The 27135-nt window shown below is 37.9% G+C and overlaps 1 protein-coding gene across 2 annotated transcripts; it reads right to left on the bottom strand.

The window, feature by feature from the left end:
- Positions 1-1920: 1920 nt before the first annotated feature.
- On the bottom strand, positions 1921-25096 carry zbtb41 (zinc finger and BTB domain containing 41). 2 transcript variants are annotated; one of them, XM_072573895.1, is made up of 11 exons: positions 25020-25096; positions 20098-21407; positions 19361-19568; positions 18211-18280; positions 17918-18065; positions 16035-16164; positions 14524-14619; positions 10713-10819; positions 10214-10319; positions 5437-5525; positions 1921-2937 (listed from the first exon to the last, which is right to left on the bottom strand). In XM_072573895.1, the coding sequence occupies exons 2-11, from the start codon at positions 21230-21232 to the stop codon at positions 2285-2287; spliced, it is 2742 nt and encodes a 913-aa protein (XP_072429996.1). In that variant the 5' UTR covers positions 21233-21407; positions 25020-25096; the 3' UTR covers positions 1921-2284. The 2 variants fall into 2 exon arrangements, with proteins under 2 accessions (XP_072429996.1, XP_072429995.1); XM_072573894.1 differs by lacking the exon at positions 25020-25096 and adding an exon at positions 24497-24932.
- Positions 25097-27135: the final 2039 nt, after the last annotated feature.

Here is a 27135-nt window from a genome sequence, read left to right as displayed (position 1 = left end):
CTGTCAGGTATGTTTTTCAATTGGAAAAACCATAGATGTCTGTGCCATTAAGATATCTTGAGTGTCTGCATCATTGCCTTTATTTGACAACTTTTAAATGTATTAATGATATATCATTTGAAAATCCTTCATTTCCTGTTATTGGTAAGAGTCACAAAAGCAAGTACTTATGCAAAGCAAATATAGTATTTTTTTCCTCTGAAAAAGTTAAATGTTTTAACAAGTCATTTGGAAATTTATTACATATATAGTCTCTATTTTTCAATTCTGCATATGTGCCGAACGTTTGCAAGTTAATCGTGCACTAGGTGCCTCTGGTGTCACCGCTCTGAACTTTTGAGAATGGAATAATTACAGACCACATGCTCAGAAATGGCAGAAGTGATTGATCAACATTAAAAGAGTATTGCTCATCCTCAGTCTCTGCTGAAATATTGAAGCCCAGAAAAGGCTAGGAAGAGGAAATAATTCTGAAACAAATTAAACACACTAGGGAACAAACATTCTCTTGGGAAATACCTTTAACTGACTTCAATATGCTTCAACTGTTTTTAGTTTGGAGGATGTAAGTGTGGTAACGAAAACTGGGAAAACTTTCAAAATTAGTTGCAATGATAAGTTTTACAAGATTAAATACACAGCAATTATATTCTTTTTAAGACTGTAAACATTATGATTACTTCTTATTATAAAATACTACAACCAAGTGATAAACCACATTTTAAAAGGACTGGTATGAAATCTCCAAAATATTCTTCATTTCTTCCACCTGCCATTTCAGTTTTCAACTGAGGTACAGATTCTCAGCAGGTTTTATTAATCAGAGGCTCTTTCAATAACCCAGAAACTAATCAGTAAAAAGTCAACTGGGAGACTTCAGTAGCATTATAAGCAATTTTGCCCATCAATAAAAGGACAAAATAGGTTGCCATCCATCAGCTTACTTAGTGCTATTACAACAAACATAAATTTTAGATGTACATTTTGATGAGCTATCCTCAACTCTGCAGGTTGGAAAGGCTTGTGTGAAATAAAATCAAAAAAAGGCAGATGTTCCATGTTTTAGTGTGCTAGTTATAATTACTCAAATTAAAAATTAGTAGTCTTTGCCATGATGGATTCATCTGTAGGTTTCTTGTTAACATAACTTCCTTCTTTTCTAATTACAGATTAGCTTTTCTTGTGCGGTTTAAAATCTCACGTTTAGATGCATCATATTTCAGTTTATTTTGATTCACCAGCTGGTTTAATACTGAGATTTCTCATTTCCCATTTTCAGGTTATTTAGTTATCCAGCAGTTTCTCATAATGGAAAAAGTGAAATTTCAATATGATACCAAATACTTGTGTAAGAAAAGTTTTCCATTTTCTTTTTAATGGGACTGAAATGAACTGCAGAACCGCGAAATCCTTACACTGGAGAAAGAGGCCATTTGTACCACTAAGTCTGCACCAACCCTACTAAGGGCAGCCCACCCAGACTCTTACCCGAACGATGTAAGCCTACAGCTACTGTGTCTTATCCACTTAGCTTACACATCTTTGGATTGTGGGATGTAACTGTAAGAACCCAGTGGAAATCCATGCAGACACAGCAGAATGTGCAAACTCCACAAAGTCATCCGAAACTGGAATCGAACCTGGGGCCCTGGTACTGAGAGGTAGTGGTGCTAGCCACTGAGCCACCGTGACATCCAATGAATGCATCTGAGAGCAAGGTATTTTCTCAAGTGAAGCTTGGGAAACCTAGGTTCTTTTGAAAATGTTAAGAAATTTGGCATCCTTTTTGATAATATCAATAACTCTAAAATGCTTCTTGAATAATATATCAATAACTCTAACCATGATTAAACAAACAAGGATGACTGAGCCTAATGCTGAGCCAACTATTCAACCAAGAATGAAGACATGGTCAAACAATAAATATGATCAGTTTAATAATTTTCAATATTATTCTTTGGATTTGAATAGGTTAAATGTTTAAAATCATTCAAGTCATCTGAACCACGCCGAAGCATAATTTCAGTTATATACAAGCCTTGCATTGTCCCTCAGTAATCAGATTGGAAAGACCTGAAGCAAATGTAAACATAACAAATACATGTGTTTTTAAAAAATACATTAAAACATACCCAGGATCCCAAAATGTGGATAATTAAAGGAAAGCATACCAATTTACTACATAATTTGGAATCAATATAAAATTAGCTTTGACATAAAAGCTTGTCTTTTACTTTTCTGTGTAAGACAATGCCATCACAGAGGGTGTACTTGTTCATTACAATTAGTGGCCTGCATTGGAAATACTTTGTACTGGTGTACCTGTGTCAAGTCCAAGTAAAGTCCCAAGATATGATTGCTCTCTTGGATCTATAATTTGATCAGCACGAACAGGATGCACAATGTTGGCAGGTTGTGGTGTAAGAGTGTACTTCTCTAGAAATGCAAGATCTGTAGCTCTTTGATAATCAGTTTGCTGATGAGGCTGTTGGGAATGAAGGAGTTCATGAGATTGTGGTGCCAAGGTTGCAGCATGTTGAGCTGCATCAGACTGAACAGTACTATCAGCAATCTGTACTGGCACAAGGGTCACCTCTCCATGAACGTTCTGAATTGTCGTTTTGCCATCTCCTTGGTAAACCTTATTTTGATCCAAATAAGATTTTGCTTCAGTTTCGTACATTTTGCCATCTTGTGTAAATAGCAATTGCTGGGATACCATTTTCACTTCAGAAGCAGTCACAATTGATTGTTCTGGAGATTTAGTGCTGTGAACATGATCCATATGATACTTTAACTTATCTTTCCTTTTGAATGTTGCATTACAATGATGACAGTTGAAAGGACGAGCATCTGAATGAATAACCATGTGTTTTGTTAATGTCTTCTTAATTCGAAATGCTTGGTTACAAACTGGGCATTTATAGGGCTTTTCACCTGTAATAATAAAGAAAAACAGACCTTGACTAGGTTTTAATTCGAGACCTGACGTGCTTAGACCAATTTGCCAACACTAACCTATTCAGTACTATTGTTTTCCCAAAAGGGCGTCACCATTAGCCCTACAAAACCTTTCTGAAATGAAGTATATTGCTAAACTCAAAGCAAATCAACTCATTTGTGAAGAACTGGAATTCAATGTAAATTCTCAGGACCCTCATTAAAACTTTGAAGCAGGGTTAGAAATTTCTCAGAAGTGATGGCTATGCCTCTGCATGAGAAAGCCAATTTTCCATAGATGTTGATGGACATTAAGTTTAATCATTAAATCTGTACCTCAAGTCGGAAAAAATATAAATGATTTCACTTTTTCTAGAATTAGTAATAAGCAGGTATATATTCTGCATTTTGGGCAGTATATGAATAGTACTTTAATGTTAAACAAAACAAAATTATCCCATGCCTTAATGAGTTATGATGCACTGCATAATAGATTCTGCATCATAAATAGGAAGACAATTGCAGGTACTTGGCATAGATTTCTGATCTGACTTTGGAAATTCCAATGACATTATTCATTGGCAGGGCCTTGGGTAATGCAATTACATAAAGGCAGATGCTGAATTTGGATTCAGGAAGTATGTGATCCTAAAAGTTGCCAGGAGCCTTGATTAATATCTTTTAGAAATCTTTCCATTGCGAATGGAATTGTCCTATTCAGGGTCAGCAGGAGTTTAGACAGAGTTTGATCAAAGAAATGGCTCATACATCTTCTGGTGTCTTTCCACCTGCAGGGATAATCCATGCCATGTTATACTGAAGGACAGGAAATGGCCCACAATTTAGGCCTAATATTATGGAATATGCGCATTATGGCTGTTTGATATTGTTTTTGGCAAATATCAGACCCTAGAGACAGTCTTAGACATGATTTCTTATACTGAGTTCATGGAACTAACCTGAAATAAAGAAGAAAATGGTGGAGAAACACAACAGGTCTGGCAGGATATGTGGAGGGAGAAACAGAGTTAACAGTCAGATCGTTTCTCCAGAAATGTTGCCAAACCTTCTGGGTTTCTCCAGCACTTTCTTTTTGTTATAAATTTCCAGCATCTGCAGCATTTTGCTTTTATTTGAGTTTACTAACAAACTGTAAAAACAGATTTCTTGATCATTGTGGAGCAATTTGCCCATCCAGTCAAAATCCTTATTAAATTAGGGACAGAAATCACTAAGTCAGCATTTCCGAAAGATGAAACTACATCAGTGTGACCAAAAGGTTGATGAGATCTTCATACAAAACACCTTACAATCTTCGCAATGTTTCAACATGACAATGGAGAAAGGGTTTCGTATTGCTTGGCATTATGTGTCTATCATTATTAGTCTACACACTCCCAAGACCAAAATGATCATATCCACAATTCTTCAAAGAAAGCCAAGCCTCTATGAATACACTGCATTGTAATCTATAGTGATTTTGAATCTACACTACTGTGAAGATGATAACATCAAATTACAATGTTCAGAACAAGGAACTTTGGATCCTAAATTTAATACTCAACAACTGAAAAAAGGTAAATATGTTTGTCACTGGGTGCTGTGCCCAGGATATGTTTTATAATCCAGGTAACTGAACCAGTACTTACAGATCACTATAACTGCCATTTGCAAATTCCCATTTAAACAAATAACGTTCCAGATGTTCAGAGAACTCACTGAAAGTTCTCATCGTCAACCACCATATTTTCCACGGAAGGGGAAGAAAATGTTCAAGAAAACCACTAAGGGAAATGTAGAAAAATCTATGTTTTTGGCATAAATGTCAGTGAGGCTGACAACCAGCTCAGTGTGTGCTGATCAAAGTAGCTACAATTATGTTTTCCGTTGGGTATGCGGGTGGTGTTTAATTAAGGCAGGTTGTAACGGTTGTCATCATAAGGTACCAAAAGGTGCAAACAATACTCTTTAACAAGTATTTGTAATGTTACTACCTATGATACAAACTTTAGTATTACCCACAGGAAAATTACAGAATAATGATCTTCAGTGACAAAGCTCACTGAGTTTAAGGAAGAATGTTGGGAAACGTGCAGAAAGATCTGGTGCCAAGGATGAGATACATCTATAAATTTGGAGACAGAAGAGAAGCTAGGATTGGTGTTCCCAGATCAGAGAAAATTGAGGTGACTATTAATTAAAAGGTGTTCAAAACTGTGACGGATTTGATGAGAGGAGATAGGGAAAGATTGTTTCCACTGATAGGAAGGTTAAAATTCAGACCATATAGTTTAAGAAATTGTCTAAAGAACCAGAGGAAAGCAGAGCATTGAATTTTTTTTAATTCATCAAATTAAAGTCCAGAATGCAGTGCCTGAGAGGATGGTGGAGCAGATCGAATAACAACTTTCAACAGAGATCTACTCAAAAAAGTGTGAGGAGAAGATGGAAATGATTTCTGATTTAATGGATGTCACAAACATCTTATCAGGATACCTGAATGTGTCCTAAAATGCATATCCAAGCTTGACTTCCCTTTGAATTCTTTTTTGCAAACTTCACACTGATGAAGAGTCGCTTTATACCTGTAATCCATAAAGATAAATGAGAGGTGTTTTGTTGCCTTCATTTTAAAAAAAATTCCTTTCAATTCAATAATGATTTAAAAAGACATTTACAACAAAGAAAGAGGACTTTTTGCCAATAATGTCTGTACTGGTTGACAAAGATCAGACTGCACTAATCCTATTTTCGAGCTCAGGGGAACGCAAGTGAACAGTTAAATAGTAGAAGGGGGCTGCTTTCTCAGAAGGAGATAACGAGTGATAGGTTAACCTGAGAGTCACCACATCTCAGGCAATAGGAGAACCACAGAATCCTTACAGTGTGGAAACAGGCGCTTCAGCCTATTAAGTCCACATCGACCCTCCGAGAAGTAACCTACCCCAAACCATTTCCCTACCCTTTTACTCTACATTTACCCCTAACTAATGAACCTAACCTACACATCCCTGAACACTATGGACAATTTAGCATGGCCAATTCACCTAACCTACATATCTTTGGATTGTGGGAGGAAACCGGAGCACCCAGAGGAAACCCACGCAGAATGTGCAAACTCCGCACAGAGGTTAGAATGAAACCCGGGTTCCTGGTCCTGCGAGGCAGCAGTGCTAACCACTCAGCCAACGTGTTGCCCCAAAGTTGAGAAGAAAAGCCCATCACGGTAACTTCAGTTGGTGCGGCAAATGAACCCACGCTATTGGAGTCAATCTTCATCACAAATCAGCCATCCAACCAATTCAGTTAATATCAAAATACAGAAGAACCTCGATTATCTGAATATCAATTATCTGAATTTCAGATTATCCAAAGAAGATCTCAAGGTCCCGATAAAAACATTGCATCAAAGAAGTGTTTCCAACACTGATCACATCTTTTGTTTAAAAGTGAACTCGGCTTACTGAAACGCTGCTGAGAACAGCCCTGGACATTGACGAGAGCCCAAGCACCAAATGACTGACCGCTCATGCTCGCTCGCTCGCTCTCTCTCCCCCCCACACTTTCCCTGGAGTTCTATACAGGGGTTTACCCTTAAACCCTCCTTCCCCAGATAATCTCTCCAACATTGTCCTATACAGGGCAGAGGTGGAACTTGTCAAAACGTTGCAGTAAAAAGTTGTCTCTGTGCACTATTTTGAGACTCACTCCCCAAATGCAGCACCAGTCTTGCTGTAGGTGTCCAGTCCAGCAGCCCCAAAAGCAGGGGGATGGAGAGCGCTGGCAGGGGCTGATTGGGGTGGGATGGGCAGGGAGGATGGGTTGGACAGGTGGCGATGGGGGGCACGATGTGCTGCAGTCTAGACTGCTGAACAGGGAGCGGATTTAGCAAGTGGTAGCTGTGTCAAGCGCATTGAATTGATATGGGGGGAGGGGGGGAAAAAAAAGAGGAGGTGGCGGCTTCAGCAATGCTGTAGGTCCCTTACACACAAGTGTGTGTGTCTGCTCAGAAACAAACCCTGAGACAGAGAGGGAGTAAGGCAGGCAGAACGAGGAAAAAGGAAACTTCAGAGTCCTCGAGGAGAGGCACTGAATCAGTTATGCGAATAATCAATTATCTGAACAAAATTCTGCCCATCCATCTCGTTCAGATAATCAAAGTTTCTTTGTACTGCTTAAAATGTTATGAGTGTTTCTAACAACGACCCATTCAGGCATGAGTTCCACTTCCCACTACCCTGAGTGAAACAATTTTTTCTCGACTGTCCTCCTAGCCTTCCACCTCCTACCTTAAATCTACACCCCCACTTACTGATCTCTCTTCAAATAAAAAAAAAGCCTTCTTATGCACTTATGCTTCTCATAATATGAAACACCTCTGTCACATCCCCTCTCAACTTTAAATGCTCCAAGCACATTCAAACTTTCCAACCCAGGAACCATCTTGATAAATCACCTCTTACCCCCGCTGGAGCAATTATCTCCTTCCTACAATGTGGTGACCAGAACTGCATGCAGTACTGTAGCTATGGCCTATCAGGTATTCTATACAGTCCAGCATAACATCTCTCTGTTTGTATTCCATGTCTTGGCTAATATGCCTCTGGTGACCTTGCCGTATTGAGCCCTTAGTATCAAACAGAAGTCTCTTTTTTTTTTAAAACTTCTAACCTTGAACATAAATTTGCATCAATTTACATATTATTCACCCTACTTCAGTGGAATTGATACAAAACATAAAATTCATCCTATTAACAGGAACCATTCAAAGCAAATGTTTTTACTTTTCTTTTGCCAAAAGCATTGAAAACTATCATAGCAACTTTCCAGGTGTTGCATCAACAAATTCCTTAGCCACTAAGCGGTAATTCTGCACTTTTTTTTCCCGCACTGCACTTTCTGATTATATTGTGGAATTGCATGCACTACGTAACTGCTTCATCATTGGTTTGCTCACAATATGTCCATGTTAGATTCAAACTATTTCCACTTGTATGCAGTTGAAACAGCTTTCAACGCCTTCTTTTCCTTCATATTAGATTTCCTGTCTGATAAGCTATGCCTTCCTTGATCTCAGTCTGGCTCCCATTCAGGATATATTACCTATGTCATAGATGCCACTCACCAATTTACTACCAGAAGACAAATGAAATTATTTGACTCGCCATTAAAAAGACATATTTTCAGAGATTTCATGGTGCAGCAGTAGCATTAAACCTCTGAGGCCCAGGTTCAATTCTCATCTGTCCTAGAGGAGTGTAGTAATATCTCTGAACAGGGGGATTAGAAAATAGGTTTGAAAAAACATTAAAAGACATAATCTTTAAGGGTTCTAGTGGTGATGTAGTGTCCCTACCTCTAAGCCGTTTGGGGGGGGGGGGGGGGGGGGGGGGGGGGCAGGTTCAAGTCTCATCTGCTCCAGAAGTATGTAGTAACATCCCTGAACAGGTTGATTTGGAAATATCTTAAAAAGATCACCCACTAGCTTCAGCTCATCCAAATCTCAACTGCTTGATTTCTAGCGCACGCTAAGTCCCTTTCACCACTGCCTCAGTGTTACCTACACTGAGCGTTTGGTTACTTCCTTTGGCTGACTGGCTTGTCATTCTCAGTAAATTTACACTCAAATTGGTTCTATATAAAAGACAACATATGAAAGCAAGTTCATGTTGATTGCTGATCAGGAATATGCATCTAGAACAGAGTAGGAAAATTTCTTTCTACTCGCGGGTGGCAAGGTGGCTCAGTGGTTAGCACTGCACTTCACAGTGCCGGAAACCCAGGTTTGAATCCCATCTCAGGCAACTGTCTGTGTGGAGTTTGCACATTCTCCTCATGTCTGTGTGGGTTTCCTCTGGGTGCTCCGGTTTCCTCCCACAGTCCAAAGATGTGCAGGTTAGGTGAATAATCATGCTAAATTGCCCATAGTGTTAGGTGCATTAGTCAGGGGTAAATACTGCAATGAATCTGGGTGGGTTACTCTTTGGAGGTTCAGTGTGGACTTGCTGGGCCAAATGGTCTGTTTCCATGCTGTAGGGAATCTAATCTAATCTTGAACATTTGTTGCCTTTCACTACAATAGTTTCTGCTTAAATCGGTCAGACTGTTTTATCTGTGCATTGAAGTTTTTTGGCAATTAGAAGCATCATCCACATCTTGAGAAAGCCCTCTATAGGCAAACCTAAATAATTCTCAGAGCTTCAACTTTTCACAGATTATGGAGAAATGTCTGATAAATGACATGGAACTATATGGCAAACTCAATCATGGTCATCTAGACTCGAAAAGGTAGCTTGCTGTCTCTCCATGGATGCTGCCTGACCCACTGTGATTTCCAGCATTTTTTGTTTTCAGTCATGCTGAGTTATATCTCTACGTAAAAGGAATTTCTTTGTATTCTTTGGCTGTCTTGAACAACTTGATTAATCAGCATACTAATGAACTGCCTTCCAATTCAACATGTATTTGGGACAATTATCGACTGTCCAAGACTACAGCAATTCTTTAACTATTTTACAATCTGAACCCATTTTAACTCACCAGCACCTTCTCAGAGGCAATTAGGGATGAGTAAGTGTTGACCTTGGACAGCAATGCCCATATTCCAACAAATATATTTAAAGGACACATGAAAATTAATATACTTCATATAGACATGAAAATCTGTGTTTTAAAACTACTTTGTAATAGTGTCATCATTTTAGACATAATGTTCCATAGTCCCTAGTGACAGACAGACAATGAAACTCATCTTCCACACGCACATTAGTCCCTAGAAGATGCCAGTAGATAAATACTGCAATCTTGTAAAGACTGTATAACATAAGTCCGATGCCTTTACAAAATGAGGGAACATGGAAGATGGTTAGTTTGTGGATAAGAACTTTAAAGGTGGAAGGACGCAATTATGGAAATTAGTGGAGGTGTCAATATCATTTATAGCAGACCATGGAAAGTGACTAAAAGAAAACAGCATGTTAGGACATTTTTCTTGTGACATGTAAAACTAAGAATCAACAAACAGTTGAGGATAGGATGGGGGTAGTGGAGGGAGGGATGAAGAAAGAACGTGTCAGAAGAAATGAAGAAATAGGAGGAAAATGGGACAAGTGGAAAAGGGATTGGAGGGAAGATTTGCATTTAGTCAGAAAAATAAATGTAATTATCCAATCATTTGAATGATGCAATTTAAATTTCACTATTTTCTTTCTCCATAATTTAATTCACTGTTATTTCGACAATTAAGAAACTCTAACAGCAGTACTTGACTTACTTCTGCCAGACTTTTTCTCCCAAATGGACACTTCTGTAATGAACACTGAGATGATCCCGACGGCCAAAACATTTTCCACATTCTTCACATTGATGGGCTTTTTCTCCTATGAAGAGAAAACAGAACAAAAACTTGAACATCATGATGTGAAACCAGTGGCTATGAAAAGAAAAATTGCATCCTTTTATATGAACAGAGGTTCAATGCCAAAGGCAAAATAAATGTTGTAAAGACAGTAAAACATTCTTGTGGGAAACCACAACAGATGGAGTTGTTAAAACATCTAGTAAATCCATTACACTAAAAGGTTGTCTCTACATGAATTAAATAGGCAATGCAAGAAACAGGTTTGTGAATTACATTAGTGCTGACAGGGACATGGAGATACGGAGGGTGACTCTTCCAGCAAGCCAGCAAACAACAATTGAAGTGATTCTGGAGCTATCAAGTTATCCATTTCCCAATTGGACAGTCAACTCAAGCTATTTGAATACTTTACCTGAATGGGTTTTTCGGTGTTTTGTGAGATGATCATGGCGAATAAAGGTTTTTCCACATTCTTCACATTCATATCGCTTGTCATCATGGTGTACCCGAAGATGTAGTCTAGTTATAAGGTGCAAATTTATAAAATATTCAATGGTATTTCTTGTCATGACAAATGACTTTATGAATCTTAACAGCACATCAGAAATAAGGAATCAAAATGCTTTTTAAACGAAGAATGTTGGTAACCATTGCATTTATTATTATAAGTAAATTTTTATTTACAAAGATTTTAACACAGCTATTAGCTGCTCCTGTAATAAGTTTATGATATCAGATAGAACACAATATAACTGAAAATAATTGATGTTTTTTTAAATAAGCATGACAACTATCAGATTTCAGCTAATATCTCTAAATATTCATAGAATACACTCTGATATCATCACAAACTTGATTGAGTTTTTTTGAAGAAGTAATAAAGAGGATTGATGAGGGCAGAGCAGTAGATGTGATCTATATGGACTTCAGTAAGGCTTTCGACAAGGTTCCCCATGGGAGACTGCTTAGCAAGGTTAGATCTCATGGAATACAGGGAGAACTCACCATTTGGAGACAGAACTGGCTCAAAGATAGAAGACAGAGGGTGGTGGTGGAGGGTTGTTTTTCAGACTGGAGGCCGGTGACCAGTGGAGTGCCACAAGGATCGGTGCTGGGTCCTCTACTTTTTGTCATTTATATAAATGATTTGGATGAGAGCACAAGAGGTACAGTTAGTAAGTTTGCAGATGACACCAAAATTGGAGGTGTAGTGGACAGCGAAGAGGGTTACCTCAGATTACAACAGGATCTGGACCAGATGGGCCAATGGGCTGAGAAGTGGCAGATGGAGTTTAATTCAGATAAATGCGAGGTGCTGCATTTTGGGAAAGCAAATCTTAGCAGGACTTATACACTTGATGGTAAGGTCCGGGGGAGTGTTGCTGAACAAAGAGACCTTGGAGTGCTGGTTCATAGCTCCTTGAAAGTGGAGTCACAGGTAGCTAGGATAGTGAAGGTGACGTTTGGTATGCTTTCCTTTATTGGTCAGATTATTGAGTACAGGAGTTGGGAGGTCATGTTGCGGCTGTACAGAACATTGGTTAGGCCACTGTTGGAATATTGCATGCAAATCTGTTCTCCTTCCTATCGGAAAGGTGTTGTGAAACTTGAAAGGGTTCAGAAAAGACTTACAAGGATGTTGCCGGGGTTGGAGGATTTGAGCTATAGGGAGAGGCTGAACAGGCTGGGGCTGTTTTCCCTGGAGCATCGGAGGCTGAGGGGTGACCTTATAGAGGTTTACAAAATCATGAGGGGCATGGATAGGATAAATAGGCAAAGTCTTTCCTGGGGTGGGGGAATCCAGAACAAGAGGTCATAGGTTTAGGGTGAGAGGGGAAAGATATAAAAGAGGCCTAAGGGGCAACTCTTTCACTCAGAGGGTGGTACGTGTATGGAATGAGCTTCCAGAGAAAGTGCTGGAGGCTGGTACAATTGCAACATTTAAGAGGCATTTGGATGGGTATATGAATAGGAAGGGTTTGGAGGGATATGGGCCAGGTGCTAGCAGGTGGGACTAGATTGGGTTGGGATATCTGGTCAGCATGGACGGGTTGGACCGAAGAGTCTGTTTCCATGCTGTACATCTCTATGACTCTATACCATTAGATAACTAAAAAAGCATGATGATCAGCATGCAGATGCAAAAATGCTCAATACATGGCAAATAAAATTAAACATGAGAAATACACACATCCTACTACTGTATGCTGTCATTCTTAATGATATGCGAAGATATTGCTAGCTTGGTAAATTCTCTCTATCAATTTGATTCAGTTGTAGTAGGATTGACTAGGTAAATTTCACACTAATAAACAAGAATGTTAAAACACAAAATTAACAAGCTTTGTGCAAAGTTTAAAATATTTTAATCGTATCAATTACTTTCAGTATATTTTATTCATGGTCTTTTCAGATATATAAACAGACACACACAAAGTTCAATGAGAACTGCAGATCTCAATTCAATAATTTCCATTGCTCCTCTCAAATAGAAGGGACTGATATCAAGGTTTGAGGGAGTAGAAATTAGATCAGGAAACAAACGGTTGTGACATACCCACGGCAGAGTCCCCAGCATGAAGGGAGTGCTGAGGAAGGACTTGTCATAAGAGGCACAAGTCCTAGGGTGCAGAAGCCCAAGATCTCCATGAAGAGCAGAGACAACGTTGCCTTGAGCATCTTAATCTCATCTGTCCTACATATATACTATTTGCACTGACTTGAACTTACAAAGGACTGGCGAAAATATTTTATATATTTAGATCAAAAAGTTTATTTCAGCAATTATTTTAAATCAAGCCATTGGATGGGAAACCAAATGAGGAAAAATATTTGGTCAAAATTCAGTTTTACATCCCATTTAATGCTGGTCTTCATCGATTTCACTGCAGAAGGCAGGCAGGTTCAAAACCAAATGTTCCACCTGACCCTATACATTTTCCAGTCGGGGACAGTTAGGTTAAAACTATTAAATTTATAAATATATAAATAATGTTGAAAATGAGAGGATTCTGAGGCAGAATGCGCAAGAATGGGGATTGGGTTAATATTATATAAAACATAGAAGATTATAGCATTGCAAAAGGGCTTTCAGCCTACTATGTCTGTACCAACCATGATACCATTCTAAATTAATCCCATCTGCCTGGACAAGATCCATATCCCTCTATTTCCTGCATGTTCATGTGTTGTCAAAATGATTCTTTTACTTTGCTAATGTATCCCAATCAGTGCATTCTAGGCACCTACCGCCCTCTGCAAAAAAAACACACCTATCTCCCTTAAAGTTTCCTCTCTCACCTTAAACTTATGCCCCCGAATTTTTCGCATTTCACTGGGTAAACACTCAGAGTATCCATCCTATCCGGTGGTAAAAACAATGACTGCAGATGCTGGAAACCAGATTCTGGATTAGTGGTGCTGGAAGAGCACAGCAGTTCAGGCAGCATCCAAGTAGCTTTGAAATCGACGTTTCGGGCAAAAGCCAGGGCTTTTGCCCGAAACGTCGATTTCAAAGCTACTTGGATGCTGCCTGAACTGCTGTGCTCTTCCATATCCATCCTATCCCATCCATCTCATCATTTTAGATACAGGTCATCCTGATTCTGCTCAAAGACATGAATATCTATAGAAAAGTTGATTCATACAGAATCAATGCATTGTGGCATAAACATTCATGATTGCACAGTTTGTATCCATTATGGTTGTGATTAGATTGTTTACAAAGTACACAACAATCTAATCACAACCATGATAGTGAACGAAGTGTAAGCAATGCTGGCTCACTTCCACTCGCCTTCACAGGGCAGTTGCAGCATTAATGTGGTTTACCTACTGATTTCTTGGTCAGAAATTGTTTGCATTACACATCAACATTAAATGAGGATGAACAGAAAATATATTTTAAAAATAGTAACAAACATGATAAATTATCTTGAAACAATATTTAAGACACAAACCCAGAGTGCTTCACAGGACATTTTTTAAAAAAAATTGACTGTCACCTGTATTAACATAACGCTGAGTGGAAAACAAAATGCCTTAACTTGTTTGTGGTCCAGGTTTACTGTTTAAGTGGACAGTAAGTAACAGATGGACAGAAGAAATGCAGAATGGATGATCATTCTTGAGTTTTATTGGATTACATGTAGAAAAATATTTAAGTAGTGATTAGGCATCAGTGATAGATTTTACAGAGCCAGATGATTCTTGCATGTTCTTACCTGTATGAGCTACCATGACGGAAACTCTGTCCGCAAATGCTGCACAGATGTGGCTTTTCCCCACTATGGATACGAAGGTGTTCTTTTAATGTAGTTCTGTTCAATTTTTAAAAAAATAAGAAATAAATAAATTAAGGTTTCCTTAAAAATATGTATTATGTTGACTTTTGCCCTTTTCACTGCTGAATATTTCTGTAATTACCCTGTTTGTGAACAATTCATCTCAGTAACTAGTGGATGGATTTCACTAAACTGCATTGATAGAATATAGCCCAAGGAAGTATTGATTCGTGCTTTTGTGATGATCAGGATCCTGAATTCTTCAAAAGGATTTATTCACACTGGGAGATAGGACAAAATTTATATTTTTTTCAAAATTGTGTGTTCTTTTATCAAGAATGATGATTTTTAGAGTCATAGACATGAACAGCACGGAAACAGACCCTTCGGGTCAACTTGTCCATGCTGACCAGATATCCCAACCCAATCTAGTCCCACCTGCCAGCACCTGGCCCATATCCCTCCAAACCCTTCCTATTCATATACTCATTCAGATGCCTTTTAAATGTTGCAATTGTACTAGCCTTCACCACTTCCTCTGGCAGCTCATTCCTTACATGTACCATCCTCAGAGTGAAAAAGTTGCCTCTTAGGTCTCTTTTATATCTTTCCCCCCTCACCCTAAATCTATGCCCTCTAGTTCTGGACTCCTTCTCCCCAGGGAAGAGACTTTGCCTATTTATTCTATCCATGCTCCTCATGATTTTATAAATCTCTATAACGTCATCCCTCAGCATCTGACACTCTGAACAGCCCTAGCCTATTCAACCTCTCCCTATAACTTAAAACCTCCAACCCTAGCAAAATCCTTGTAAATCTTTTCTGAACGCTTTCAAGTTTCACAGCATCTTTCCAACAGGAAGGAGACCAGAATTGCACGCAATATTCCAATTTGTCGAAACAATGACAGTTTGTCAAAACTGTTCAGTTGACAGCTAGGTTTTCAGTGTATGTTGTTGGATGTGAATAGGCCTGAAGCCTTCTAGCAAGATGGAAGTTCTTAATAAAAACATTAATTTTTTTTAAAAATGCTGTCATTACACAGCATTAACCAGATTGGGAAAAGTCTCAAGGAAGAGCTAAATAATTATTATAATGCTATAACATTATTACAATTACAACATTGGCAGAGATCAGCAGAGTATCCTCTTCACTTATTGTATTATTTATTGATTTCCCAAATTAAGAGCATAGACTTCAAACTCACTTGAGAAAGAACAAAATAAGATGAATACTTACATAAAGATAAATAAATATTGTCCTTTGAACATGACTATACATTAATTGCATCATCAAGTATTAACAAAATAGCCTAATATTAAAGTAGATTTATAAATACTGTTTTTTTTTTGTTAAATTGTAAAAGTAAAAATTGTAGTCTTTTCTCAATGAGCTTAAAAATTGCAACTATTTGTATTTCATTTATTTCTAATAGCCATATCTAGTGTTACCTTTCCCTTACTGACTTCCCACAAATAAAGCAAGTCCACTTTCGTTTTCCTCCATGAGTGCACTCAATATGACGCTTAAGGTTCCCAGTGTCATTAAACTGGCGACCACAAATATCACATGGAAATGGCCCTAAAATGTGAAAAATAAATTGGTAGTGTTAGTTTCAAATTGTAAGTCTTGGATCTGCAAAGTCTGCAGTTCTGCAATACAAAGTGGTTAAAAAAAAACTGCATTAAATTGAACTCCGTTCAAATTAGAAAAATGAACCTGCCCTGACAGAATGATCTAGGCTGTATCTCTGCAGTACATCATCCATGCACTTTCTTTCCTTGCAGGGAAAAGGACCACAGTTTAACCTTTATTTTGGTGTGGCTGAAAGAAAGGATGATAAAATAAAAAAGTCTATTTATTATAATCACCGAACGTTTTGCTTCAATATTTTAAACACTCACTGCTGTCTCAGTCATCCTTTATTCGGTTATGTATTAAATTTGCTATCCAAGGATAACCTGAGAACAACCAAATATTTTGTTTTGAATATCTCCTTCAAATAACAAAGTTATGTTTGATAATTTGTATGGACTGTTAAATATGAACTTCATAATTTTACTTCACACAAAAGAAAGTGGAGAAACTCAATAGATCTGGTAGTACCTGTGGAGACAGATATAGATTTAAAGTTTCAAATTCAAAGACTCTTCTTCAGAACTTGAAGCATCACCAGACTTGACACATCAAACTTTCTCTCTCCACAGATGCTGCCATACTTGCTGAGTTTATCCAGTATTTTGTTTTGTTTATTTACAACATCCCTTGTCAAATTGGTTAGCAATCTACTCCTCGAGATCAGATTAAATAGCACAATAAGTTCAAAGGGTTGAATAGATTACTTCTGTTCCCTTGTATTTATATTCCTATGGCTGTACAATAAATGGGGAGGAGATCAAGGACAAATTGACATGATTCTTTATAAAGAAAATGACAAGAAATCTGATCTCAGAGTATCAAGTGGTGCAAAGTTGATAACAATGTCGATTGAATAGGCAGAAAAGAGAAACTTCAGTTCACTTTAAAGATAACAAAAGAGGTCCTAATTGTTGAATTTACTACATTCCCACAAATGACCGGCAGCACTTTATATCTAATGCAAGAACAGCTACTTCATTCTTTCTCATCCCAGTGTCATGGGATCTTTAAAGTTCACCTAAGCAGGCACACAGGACATGTGATTTGACATTTAGTCTGAACATCTAATTTCAAAGATACCTTTAACATGCAGCACACTCAAGAGTTCACAAAGGTTAAAATTAGCTATGTGCTCAAATCCATCAGGGGTCTTTAACCTATATTTGTACGCATCATAATCAAAAGGTGCCACCAAACTCAAAAGTATATTCACAATACAACAGGCTGAAAACTACATAATGTTTGCTCGAATTCACTTGAGATTTCTGAAAATTAGACAAGAATAATTAATTTTTTTTTGAGATTTCATACAATGTATGTTTCATATCATTGTTAAATGTAAGTACAAGCATTGGTTATTTGAGCCTAGGTATCTGAATTGTTACTTGTTAAATGCAAACTGTGAAAACTAACACAAATACTATATTTAATGTCATAAATTATTTATTGTACATGGGGCAATTGTTGACCCATAAGTCTAATAATTTTAATTAATGTATCCTTCAGCATAACTTCTGAATTCTAAAGATAAGCAGGTGTACAGAGCAAGAGTTCTGTAAGTATCAAATTATAACAATTAACAAAAAAGAATTTTCAGACTGAACTACAAAACTAGATGGTAAACTTTGAAGGAAACAATCCGAGGTTCCACAGCTAATTTTTCATTTAATGTTTTATCTTGCAGACTTTTCCATACCCAAATGAAACTTTTCCTGATGCTTAAGTCTTGCAAATCTCGATTTGAAATGTTCTTCACAATAACTACATTTAAATGGTTTGTCTTGTGTGTGAAGGATCCTGTGCTCCTCAAGATGAGGTCTCCTTGTGAAAGTTTTGTTACATACCTATGGCCAAATAAAAGCAATAGGGAATCATCACAATAAGTTCAATACTGCAAGACACAAACACAGAAGGGTCAGGGCATTTTATCTCAGTTACTACTTATGTACATTACTTTTTGGGACTTGGAGGATACATTAAAGGACTTACGTCACACTTCCAGGCTTCACTCTTCTTCTTTCTGGCAACAAAAAATTCTTGTACATTAGCTGGATGAAACCTGGAAACATTCCCAAACTTAATTAATTAGCACACTGTTGCCATCATAAATGAAAATAAGAATGAAAGCATTATTAAAAACCTAAACTATATTTTTGAAAATGCCTTCCCATGAAATCTGTGTTCTGAATCACAAATCCTCAACATCATAAAAAGATGCCTATTCTCTGTATTTCAGCTTTCCCGCTAATTGTGTTTGGTATTTTATTTTTTATATAAACTATACTTTATTTGGGGAATTATGAGAAGTACCTCGCTATTTCAGTAATTGATTTGGCCATACATCTCTCATCTTAGAACAGCAATAGTAAAACTTAGTAAAAAATAAAAACATACATTATTCAATATGGCCATAAAATGAGACTATTGATTGTACTATACATTAAAGCGCATTGTTTATTCAACAATTTCTGACAGATATATTGTTATTCTTTTCTGGTCTCTCCTGAATCTTTTGCTGGTTGTTTACTTCTGAGCATTAACAAACCAATATTCAATTGTACTGGAAGAGATACTGATGCAATCATGCAGTACTGAGGAAGCTCCGCAATACTGGAGGTAAACAGATAGAATATCTGTCTTCTCACACGGATGTAAATAATTTTGTGGCACTTTTCTATGTAGGCCCGTGTCCTTGCTAGTATTAATGCCTCAATGAACATTGCTGGAAAATTATCTGGTCATTTTCACACTGCTGCTTCAGAAAGGTGACTGTGCAAATTAGCTTCAGTGTTTCCTCCATCACAACTGTAACTACACTACAAAAACTAGTTTACTGGCTATAAAGTATTTTAGGACACCGATGAAAGGCTTTATCTAAAATTGAAAGGGAACATTTCTGGTACTATTTATTTAATAATAACTTTAGTGTTTGTTTGGGCATATTTGTTTTTATTAAATTGACAAATTATACAAAAGCTACATTTAAAAAAAAATTTGGTACTAACTTGACACATCCAAAAAATGGTAAATACTGTTTCACTTTTGACAATCCAAATATAAAATGGCTACCAGAAGGCTACAGGAAACTAGAGGGGCATACAAATATTTTAACAGGATATAATCAGCAGTTTACACTTACCTCCTCACATGCTTTGCCAATGTTTTTTTGCTGGCATGTAGCTTGTTACAGAATGGACATTTTTGTTCTTTTCTTTGAATAGCAACTTGCGCATTATGTTTCTTTCTGTGTGCAGTTAAGTTGGATTTGGTGGAGTAACGTTGACTACAAATATCACACTCAAAAGGTTTTTCTCCAGTGTGCACACGAGTGTGACATTCATATTTTCCTATAAAAGTCAGGATACAACATTAAGACAAAAAGATTCCAGTAAAAAAAAAAACTGGATTATGACTGATCATGTAAATGCACACAAATAAAGCAGCACAGTGAGCAGCATATAGCTTTCACTCTCAATAGCCCTCACTGTTGAAAGCTTTTGATCTCAGATATGCCATTACCAGGAGGTTCAGATACTACACAAAAAAATAGAAGGAGGCAACAGCTTGGAGGAAAGAGACCAAATAATTAATCAATAAATCATACAGGAAATAAAATTTCTAAAGCCTATGCTTTCATAACCAGTCTTTTTAGCTGGAGAATGGAGCACAGAGGGAAAAGCATAGAAATTTGTAATCTAATTATAATTATTCAAACATTTAATATTTGAAAATGAAATAATGTCGAAGTACAGAACATCTTTTGTATAAAATTTGAAATTATTACAAACTCAGTTTCCACAAGGGATGCATATTTACTGAATGGCAGAAACAGTCAACACAACTGACCAAAAGACCAGGTATTTTGATCTTACCAACCTATTCGATCAAACGTTTTATCACATTTGGGACAGTGAAGTGTTTTCTTGCTGCCAGTCTGTGATACGACTGGATCTAGTTCCCTGGGAATATTTTGCTCAATTTCTTCTGCATCCAGAGGCTCATCCTCATTGGTTTCTTCATCATTTTCTTCCTCTCTTTCAATTTCTTCCTCCTTTTCCAATTCTTCCTCAAATTTTACTTCAACTCCTTCCGTTTCATCTTCACTTTCGATAGCTTCACAATCATCATGTTTCTCTGCATCACTCCCATTTTTACTGGAAGATTCATCTTCAGAGACATCTGTGACTTCATTGTTACTTTTACTTTCAAATTTTGCTGGACACTTACGAGTGCGAGTTGACCACCTCCTTGTGGAGCGTGCCAATTTTGTTGGAATAGCACTCTCTTCTTGCACACGAACATGGTCACTGTGAGCTCTAGCAATGTGGTTTTCTAAGGATTTTTTATAACAGAAACTTTTACTGCAGAAGGTACATACATTTTGTAATTTGGGAGCAGGTTCAAGAGAATTCTTTTCTTCCAAACACTGATTATTTTCAGTGAAACTCTCTGATTGGGTTGACCGAGAGACATTTTCATTACCAGACAATAATTTAACTGCATCTATAATGTCTAAAAATTGTGCTGCTTCCAAAACTGATGGGATATCATTTTCCTGTATGAAGAATTCAGACGTATATAGAAACTCCAACAAGTGATGGAAAACATAGTAACTTACATGGTCCAATTGGATACTATCCATGTTTGGGTTTTTGCTTAAACAAGCATAGAAATAACTGCTCCCCACTGCAACGACCACCTTATGGGCACAAAAATGCTTTCCTTCTACCATGATAATTAAGTCACAGAAAGGCGATTGCTTGAGTCTATCATCGTTCATATATTTCAACAGATTTTTGTTATGTACCAGTGATCTCAGGTGTATAATAGGTGAGGATGGACCTAAAGGAACATCCAGATTATCTGCAACACTTGAAAGGCCCTGAATTGATCTGGGACCACAGCATCGATTTTCAAATTTTGCAGTCTGTAAATCTAAAAAAAAGTCTTTGCAAGGTGTTCCCATTAAATTTGAACTAGTTTTATAAGAATTGTCAGTATTCTGAGACATGATGTTTATGAAAATTGCAGCAGCTGTGTAACTTTTCTCAGTTTGCTGACAGACATTGGAACAATACTGGAGAACAAAAATTTGTTTCAATGTCAGTTGTCCTTGTAGCCTTTGTTGATATTAGATGATTTCATTTTGCAAAATTTTCTTAGTATAGTCACGATATTCATCGGGCCTGCAACAAAATCACCGAACCAGGTTATTACAATTAAACAAAACTGCAACATGTTTAAACTATATTTGTTAGATAGGCTCGTGCAATAAGTGAATACTACAAAAAAAAAACTGGTTAACTAAATTAAAAACAAGTCCGCTTATGCCAGGTTGGCAAATCGTACAATATTGAGACATGATGAGCTCGTGATCTCATAGTAAAGGAATCTTTAGGGCACAGTGATCATATTATGATTGAATTTCAAATTTGGTTTGAGGGTTAGAAATATTTGCCAGAAACTATTGTCTTAAACTAAATCAAATTGTGGAGGTGCCGGTGTTGGACTGGGGTGGATAAAGTTAAAAATCACAACACCATGTTATAGTCCAACAGGTGTATTTGGAAGTACAAGCTTTCGGAGCACTGCTCCTTCACAAGGGTAGCAAGTGGGATAAGATCATAGGACACAGAATTTATAGTAAAAGATGAAAAAGTGTCATGCGATGTGTTGAACAAACCTAGATTGCTGTTCAGTCTTTACTCACTTATAATGGGGATGAAGGTTTCGATTGATTAATATGTAAATCCCAGAACTTCTTTCAAGTCAGTCCCGAGATAAGGTAAGGTTTTATTTTTAAAAAGTGATATCTCAGCTCAGACAATGCATTAAAGGTGTGAGGTTGGAGTCTGTCTGTATCCCAACCTTGAGTCAGACTGGTTCTATTTCCAATGTAGGAATTTATAAAATGTCACATGGACTGACTGCCTACAGGTTGTGTGCTTTTTGAACAAAATAGAATGTATCTGCAAATGCAAATTCACCCCATAGACTTATATGTGTATGCGTTAGGTCTACCAAATTTACCAACTTTAGACAGGCGTAGGAAGAAACTATTTAATATTATTGCATACTGTGCACAGAGGAATATTCTGATGAATCGGGTGTCTGAGAACCCGCTGGGCTTGCTGGGATGGCAGAAATTAATTATGGAGCACATTCCCTTGGGCTATTTTACAATAATAGTGCACCATACAACAGACCATTTTTATAAGACATGGCAGCCCTACTTGAGTTATTTGGATATAGATTTGTCAGTTATCTTAACTAGGGCGTTTGTCTAACCAGGTTGGTTAGATTTGTCAAGCCCTGGAGGGGTCTCCTGAGGTAATACGGGTATATATACACAATGCTCCAGTTTCCTTTGTTTGGGAGCTTTGTGCCGAGCATAGCTGTTCTGTATTTTGTGGTTTTTATTTTTTTTTTGCTTTTCTTACTTTTTTTGGTGTTGCTTTGCACAGTGTTAGGGTTTGTTTGTTTTGTATTATAGGATAGGTTAGTAGTTGGTAAACAGTAGTTATATTGTAATTTGTGTTTTTTTGTTTTTATTATACTGATGTTATTAATTGTATTTTTCAATAATTCTATATGTTTGTAAAGTTAAAAAAATTGCAAATAAATATATTTACATAAAATATATACAATACTGCAGTTGGAGTAAACCTGTAAATTGTATTTATTTGTCGATAAACATTATTTCATTATGTATGTTGAAGAGGAAAGGATTCATTGTGAGTGGATTTAAACAGAAGTCATGAACCAAAAATACAAAAATTCAAAAAGAATTTAGTTAGTTTGTTAATTTATCACAATGGCTTTCTGAAAAGAATTAATCTACAATATAAAACCTAATTGAAATGTGGTGTTTAGGAAAGTTAAAGCTTTTAAACTATAACTGTAAAATAAATAGTAAAATAAAATGAAAATGAAATTTGAAAAGTTATATAATATTTTATAGTGTCAAGCCCATATACAGGAGATTGAAATAGGATTACTGGCATCTCTCTATGTTCTAAAAGTGTCTAAAACTTATAATTTGCAACATTTTCTGTTTTTAATCAGCTGAAGATCTGGCAATTGGAGACAGAAACACAGTGACTGTTTCAGGACCAAGTATTCATTGGAACCAGTACTGATGAAAAGTTATTCAATCTAGAAGATTATCTATTTCTCTCCCCACAGTTTCTGCCAGAGCTGCTGAATATGTCCAGTATTTTTATAACATTTTACATTTTCAAAACTGAACCTGAAGTATGTTGCTTTTTCTAAAGTGAATACGTTGTACCCTGAAACAAAACAAAGGACTATGCGCAAACTAAGCAGTCAAAAGAAACACTGAAATCTCACTGAAGGCAGCAATCTAGTTTGGGGGGATTATTTTCATAATGGAGACCACAAATAACACCTTAGAGTAGACTGGGACCAATAAATTGTGACCTACAGATTCCAATCTAGTTTGCACCTCACTGAAGTGGTAATACATCACAAACACCTAACAATCAACAAACCAGACCATTCATCCATTCCAAGCCCAATCAGGATTTGGAGATGCCAGTGTTTAACTGGATGTACAAAGTTAAAAATCACACACCAGGTGATAGTGCTTCCAAGTAAACCTGTTGGACTAGGGAGTAGCACTCCAAAAATAGTGCTTCCAAATAAGCCCATTCAGGTCCTCACCCAATACCCAGAAATGTGCATTCCAATGAAGAATAATGCCTGATGGTAACTAGCTCTCTGAATATACATTTCGATCGTCCTCAGCACAGACAGTAACTGAAGACCAACAAACAAGACATACATAGGCTTGCCTGATTTGATCAAAATACCAAATTACAACACCAAAGCCAAGAATCAGGAACCATCCAGAAAAATGCACACTAAATTCATTTTTAAAAATACTGTTTACAACGGAGGTACTGCTCAATCAGGAGTCAAAGCAGGGCTGTGATTAGTAAATAGGACTCGAGCAAGTTAGGACAGAATTACAGATGACCTCAACTTACACAGGGTAGAAAGACAAAGGTCGGTCAGAAGTGCGTTAGGAAAGTCAAAGTAGATGGGTTTTCGCAGAAAAATTAGCCTAAACATGGGTGGAGTCATTATAGAGTGGAAATAGACAAGCGATGTGTCAGAGGCTTATTTTGGAGTCATATGTATCACCAATATCACGAACAATTGGTTCAGTCTCAGACAAGCCGCCAAGAGGAGGGATGGAGTCAGCAATCTTCTTACAATCTCTCCGAATAAAAGTAGCTTTGCAAAAACCCACCTGCAGTACAGAACTGGGTTATGATTCTTCCCCCTCTCATTTCCGCCATCAGGCAGTCAGATTTTCCATCCCCATCAGATTTACACCAAAGTCAGAGAGCAGGTGGCTGGCCCACTGAAACCAGCAAGCCCAAGCTCAGTGCATCCCCTCATACTGATGTGAAAGCCATGGGTTGGTTGTCAGAGCCCCTCTGCCCCAGAAGGGCCCAACCAGAGAGGCACTGTTCCGCAAACGAGGAGAAGTAGTCTCTCAGGCCGCCAGCTCCTGCTCTGGACTGTGAGCTGGGGCCACCGCACTCAACTGACACTCCCGGACCACGGGACATAGCGCCATCCAACCTACTCCCGGATTAGAGTGCAGGAATCAGTAAAGGAATGGACCCAACACAGGCCCGGTCTCCCAGGAACCCCTTTCCCACTGCCGACCACCCCGCAGTAAACCCCTCTCTCATTGGTTGCCCTGCCAAGCCCCAAGCCCCGACCTTCGCGTTCCCCTTTATCCGTTTTTCTTTAAATTTTCAAACCTTTGTTTCCGCTCGTGGCCAGAACCCGAAGAAAGTCGAACTCCCGCACATGCGCAGTGGGCCGGCCGCCGGGCGGCCAGTGATCCTTGCGCACGCGCATTGCCTATCTGCCGGTCTCCCCGTCACCTTTGCCTCCTGCACATGCGCAATTGCCGGCTGCTGTATGTCAATCGTAGTGGGAAGATCATGCAGTGAAGTCCAGTCAGTTTCGGAGCTGTGTTACCCTGAAGTTGCGTTGGTAGCACCTATTGAATGGGTACATCATAGAAAGAGGAAAGTCATCAGGTCTTTGCATGCTATTCCTCGTAGACCTGTATATTCGTTCTCTCTTCAAGCAATGGTCTAATTTCCAATTTAAAACCACGGTGGAATCTACAACCATCACCTATGTCGGGAATTGCAATCCATATCCGAACAACTAATTGCCTAATTTTTTTTCCCAAAAAGGACATTTATCGTTTTGTCTTAGGTCCTTTTCCTGCACCTCTTATCGGGATCATCTGTTTCTTAATCCTTCAAGCAGTGATAATTGTTACTTTCTTTCCTCTATCAGGGTCCTTTTTGAAGCCAGTGCATTTGAGGAGATAACAAAAACTCAAAATATTGCAGGATTTGGAAACGCCGGTGTTGAACTGGGGTATACAAAGTTAAAAATCACACAACACCAAGTTATAGTCCAACAGGTTTATGTGGAAGCACTAGCTTTCGGAAGCTGCTCCTTCATCAGGTGATTGTCAAATGCTGGAAACAACCAGCAGGCCAGGGGTAAAGCAGTTAGCACTTAAAATCTGTGACCCTGCGTCAGAACTAGGAAAAGTTAAGAATAGTTTTGAACATTTGAGGACCATGGCTTAATTTATTAACTTTCCCTTCATTTTTGCAGCAAATGGAATCTAGAGTTAAAGATACCAGATATTAAAATATGCTTGCAACCCAAAATCAGTACCAGAAATAAAAAGAAAATGTTCAAAGTAGCATGGAGGTCAAGGAATATTTGATGGACACAATTTTAACTCCTTCAATCTATTTACAAAGCACTAAGAAATGCTTCAGACATTTTATTAAATCTTGATGTTGAGGTAAACATTAAAAAAATGCAAAGTCAGGATGTGATGGATGATGCCTTACCAGTTGTGTTTTCCAGAATATTCTGCTTTGATGTCTGATTTCTGGATCTGCATTATTTTATTTTAGCCCTTTTAAAAATATTCTATCATGGGGTGTGGGCATTGTTGGCAAAGCCAGCATCTATATGCCACATCTAGTTACCCTTAGTAAAATGGTGTAAACAGGCTTCATGAACCACTGCAATTTGTGGTTGAGGGTATGCCGAAACAGAACTTTTAAGAAGGAAGGAAGTTTCAGAATCTTGACCTAGAGAAAGTTGGAAGAGTTTGGTGATTTAAGTCAAGCTATTGAGTGAGTTGGAGGAGATACTGTAGGTGATGTTATTCCTGTACTTTACTACACTAAAATGGCAAGAGCAACAGAGATCACAGATTTGGACAGTGATGTCAAAGATGCTTTGGCAAGTTGCTGCAGTGCATTTTGTAGATGGAACATACACTTCCTCCACCAGCACAATGGCAGCAGTAAGTTTAAAATAATGAAAAGATACAGATCAAATGGGTTACATTTTCCTGGATGGCAATGAGGTTCAAGTGATATTGGAGCTGCACTCCTCCAGGCAAATAGAGAATATTATGTCATACCCTGACCGATGCCTTGGAGATAGATGACTGATTGATTAGAGATTCCCTACAGTGTGGAAACAGGCCCTTCAGCCCAATCAGTCCACACTGACTCTCCGAAGAGTAACCCAACAAGATCCACCTCCCTCTGACTAATACACCTAACACTATGGGCAATTTAGCATGGCCAATTCACCTGACCTGCACATCTGTGGACAATGGAAGGAAACCCACGCAGACACAGGGAGAATGTGCAAATTCCACACAGTCACCCAAGGCTGGAATCGAAGCTAGGACCCTGGTGCTGTGAGGCAACAGTACTAACTGCTGAGCCACTGTGCCACCCGCGATCTCTTTGTAATCTGAGTTAACCTTCTTCACTGGCCACTGTGCCGACAACTTGTGTTATCTACAACATACTTTAA

This window comes from Chiloscyllium punctatum, chromosome 7, assembly GCF_047496795.1.
Source record: "Chiloscyllium punctatum isolate Juve2018m chromosome 7, sChiPun1.3, whole genome shotgun sequence".
Taxonomy (NCBI): Eukaryota; Metazoa; Chordata; class Chondrichthyes; order Orectolobiformes; family Hemiscylliidae; genus Chiloscyllium; species Chiloscyllium punctatum.
The sequence above is the reverse complement of the archived record's forward strand: the minus strand, read 5'-3'. Positions and strand labels throughout refer to the sequence as shown.

Coding starts and splice junctions, on each gene's coding strand:
- zbtb41 (XM_072573895.1), bottom strand. CDS start 21,232: ATGTCTCAGAATACTGACAATTCTTATAAAACTAGTTCAAATTTAATG. Junction 18,066..18,210: donor GTGAAGCCTGGAAGTGTGAC/GTAAGTCCTTTA, acceptor ATTTGGCCATAG/GTATGTAACAAAACTTTCAC. Junction 10,820..14,523: donor CGTCATGGTAGCTCATACAG/GTAAGAACATGC, acceptor CCTTATAACTAG/ACTACATCTTCGGGTACACC.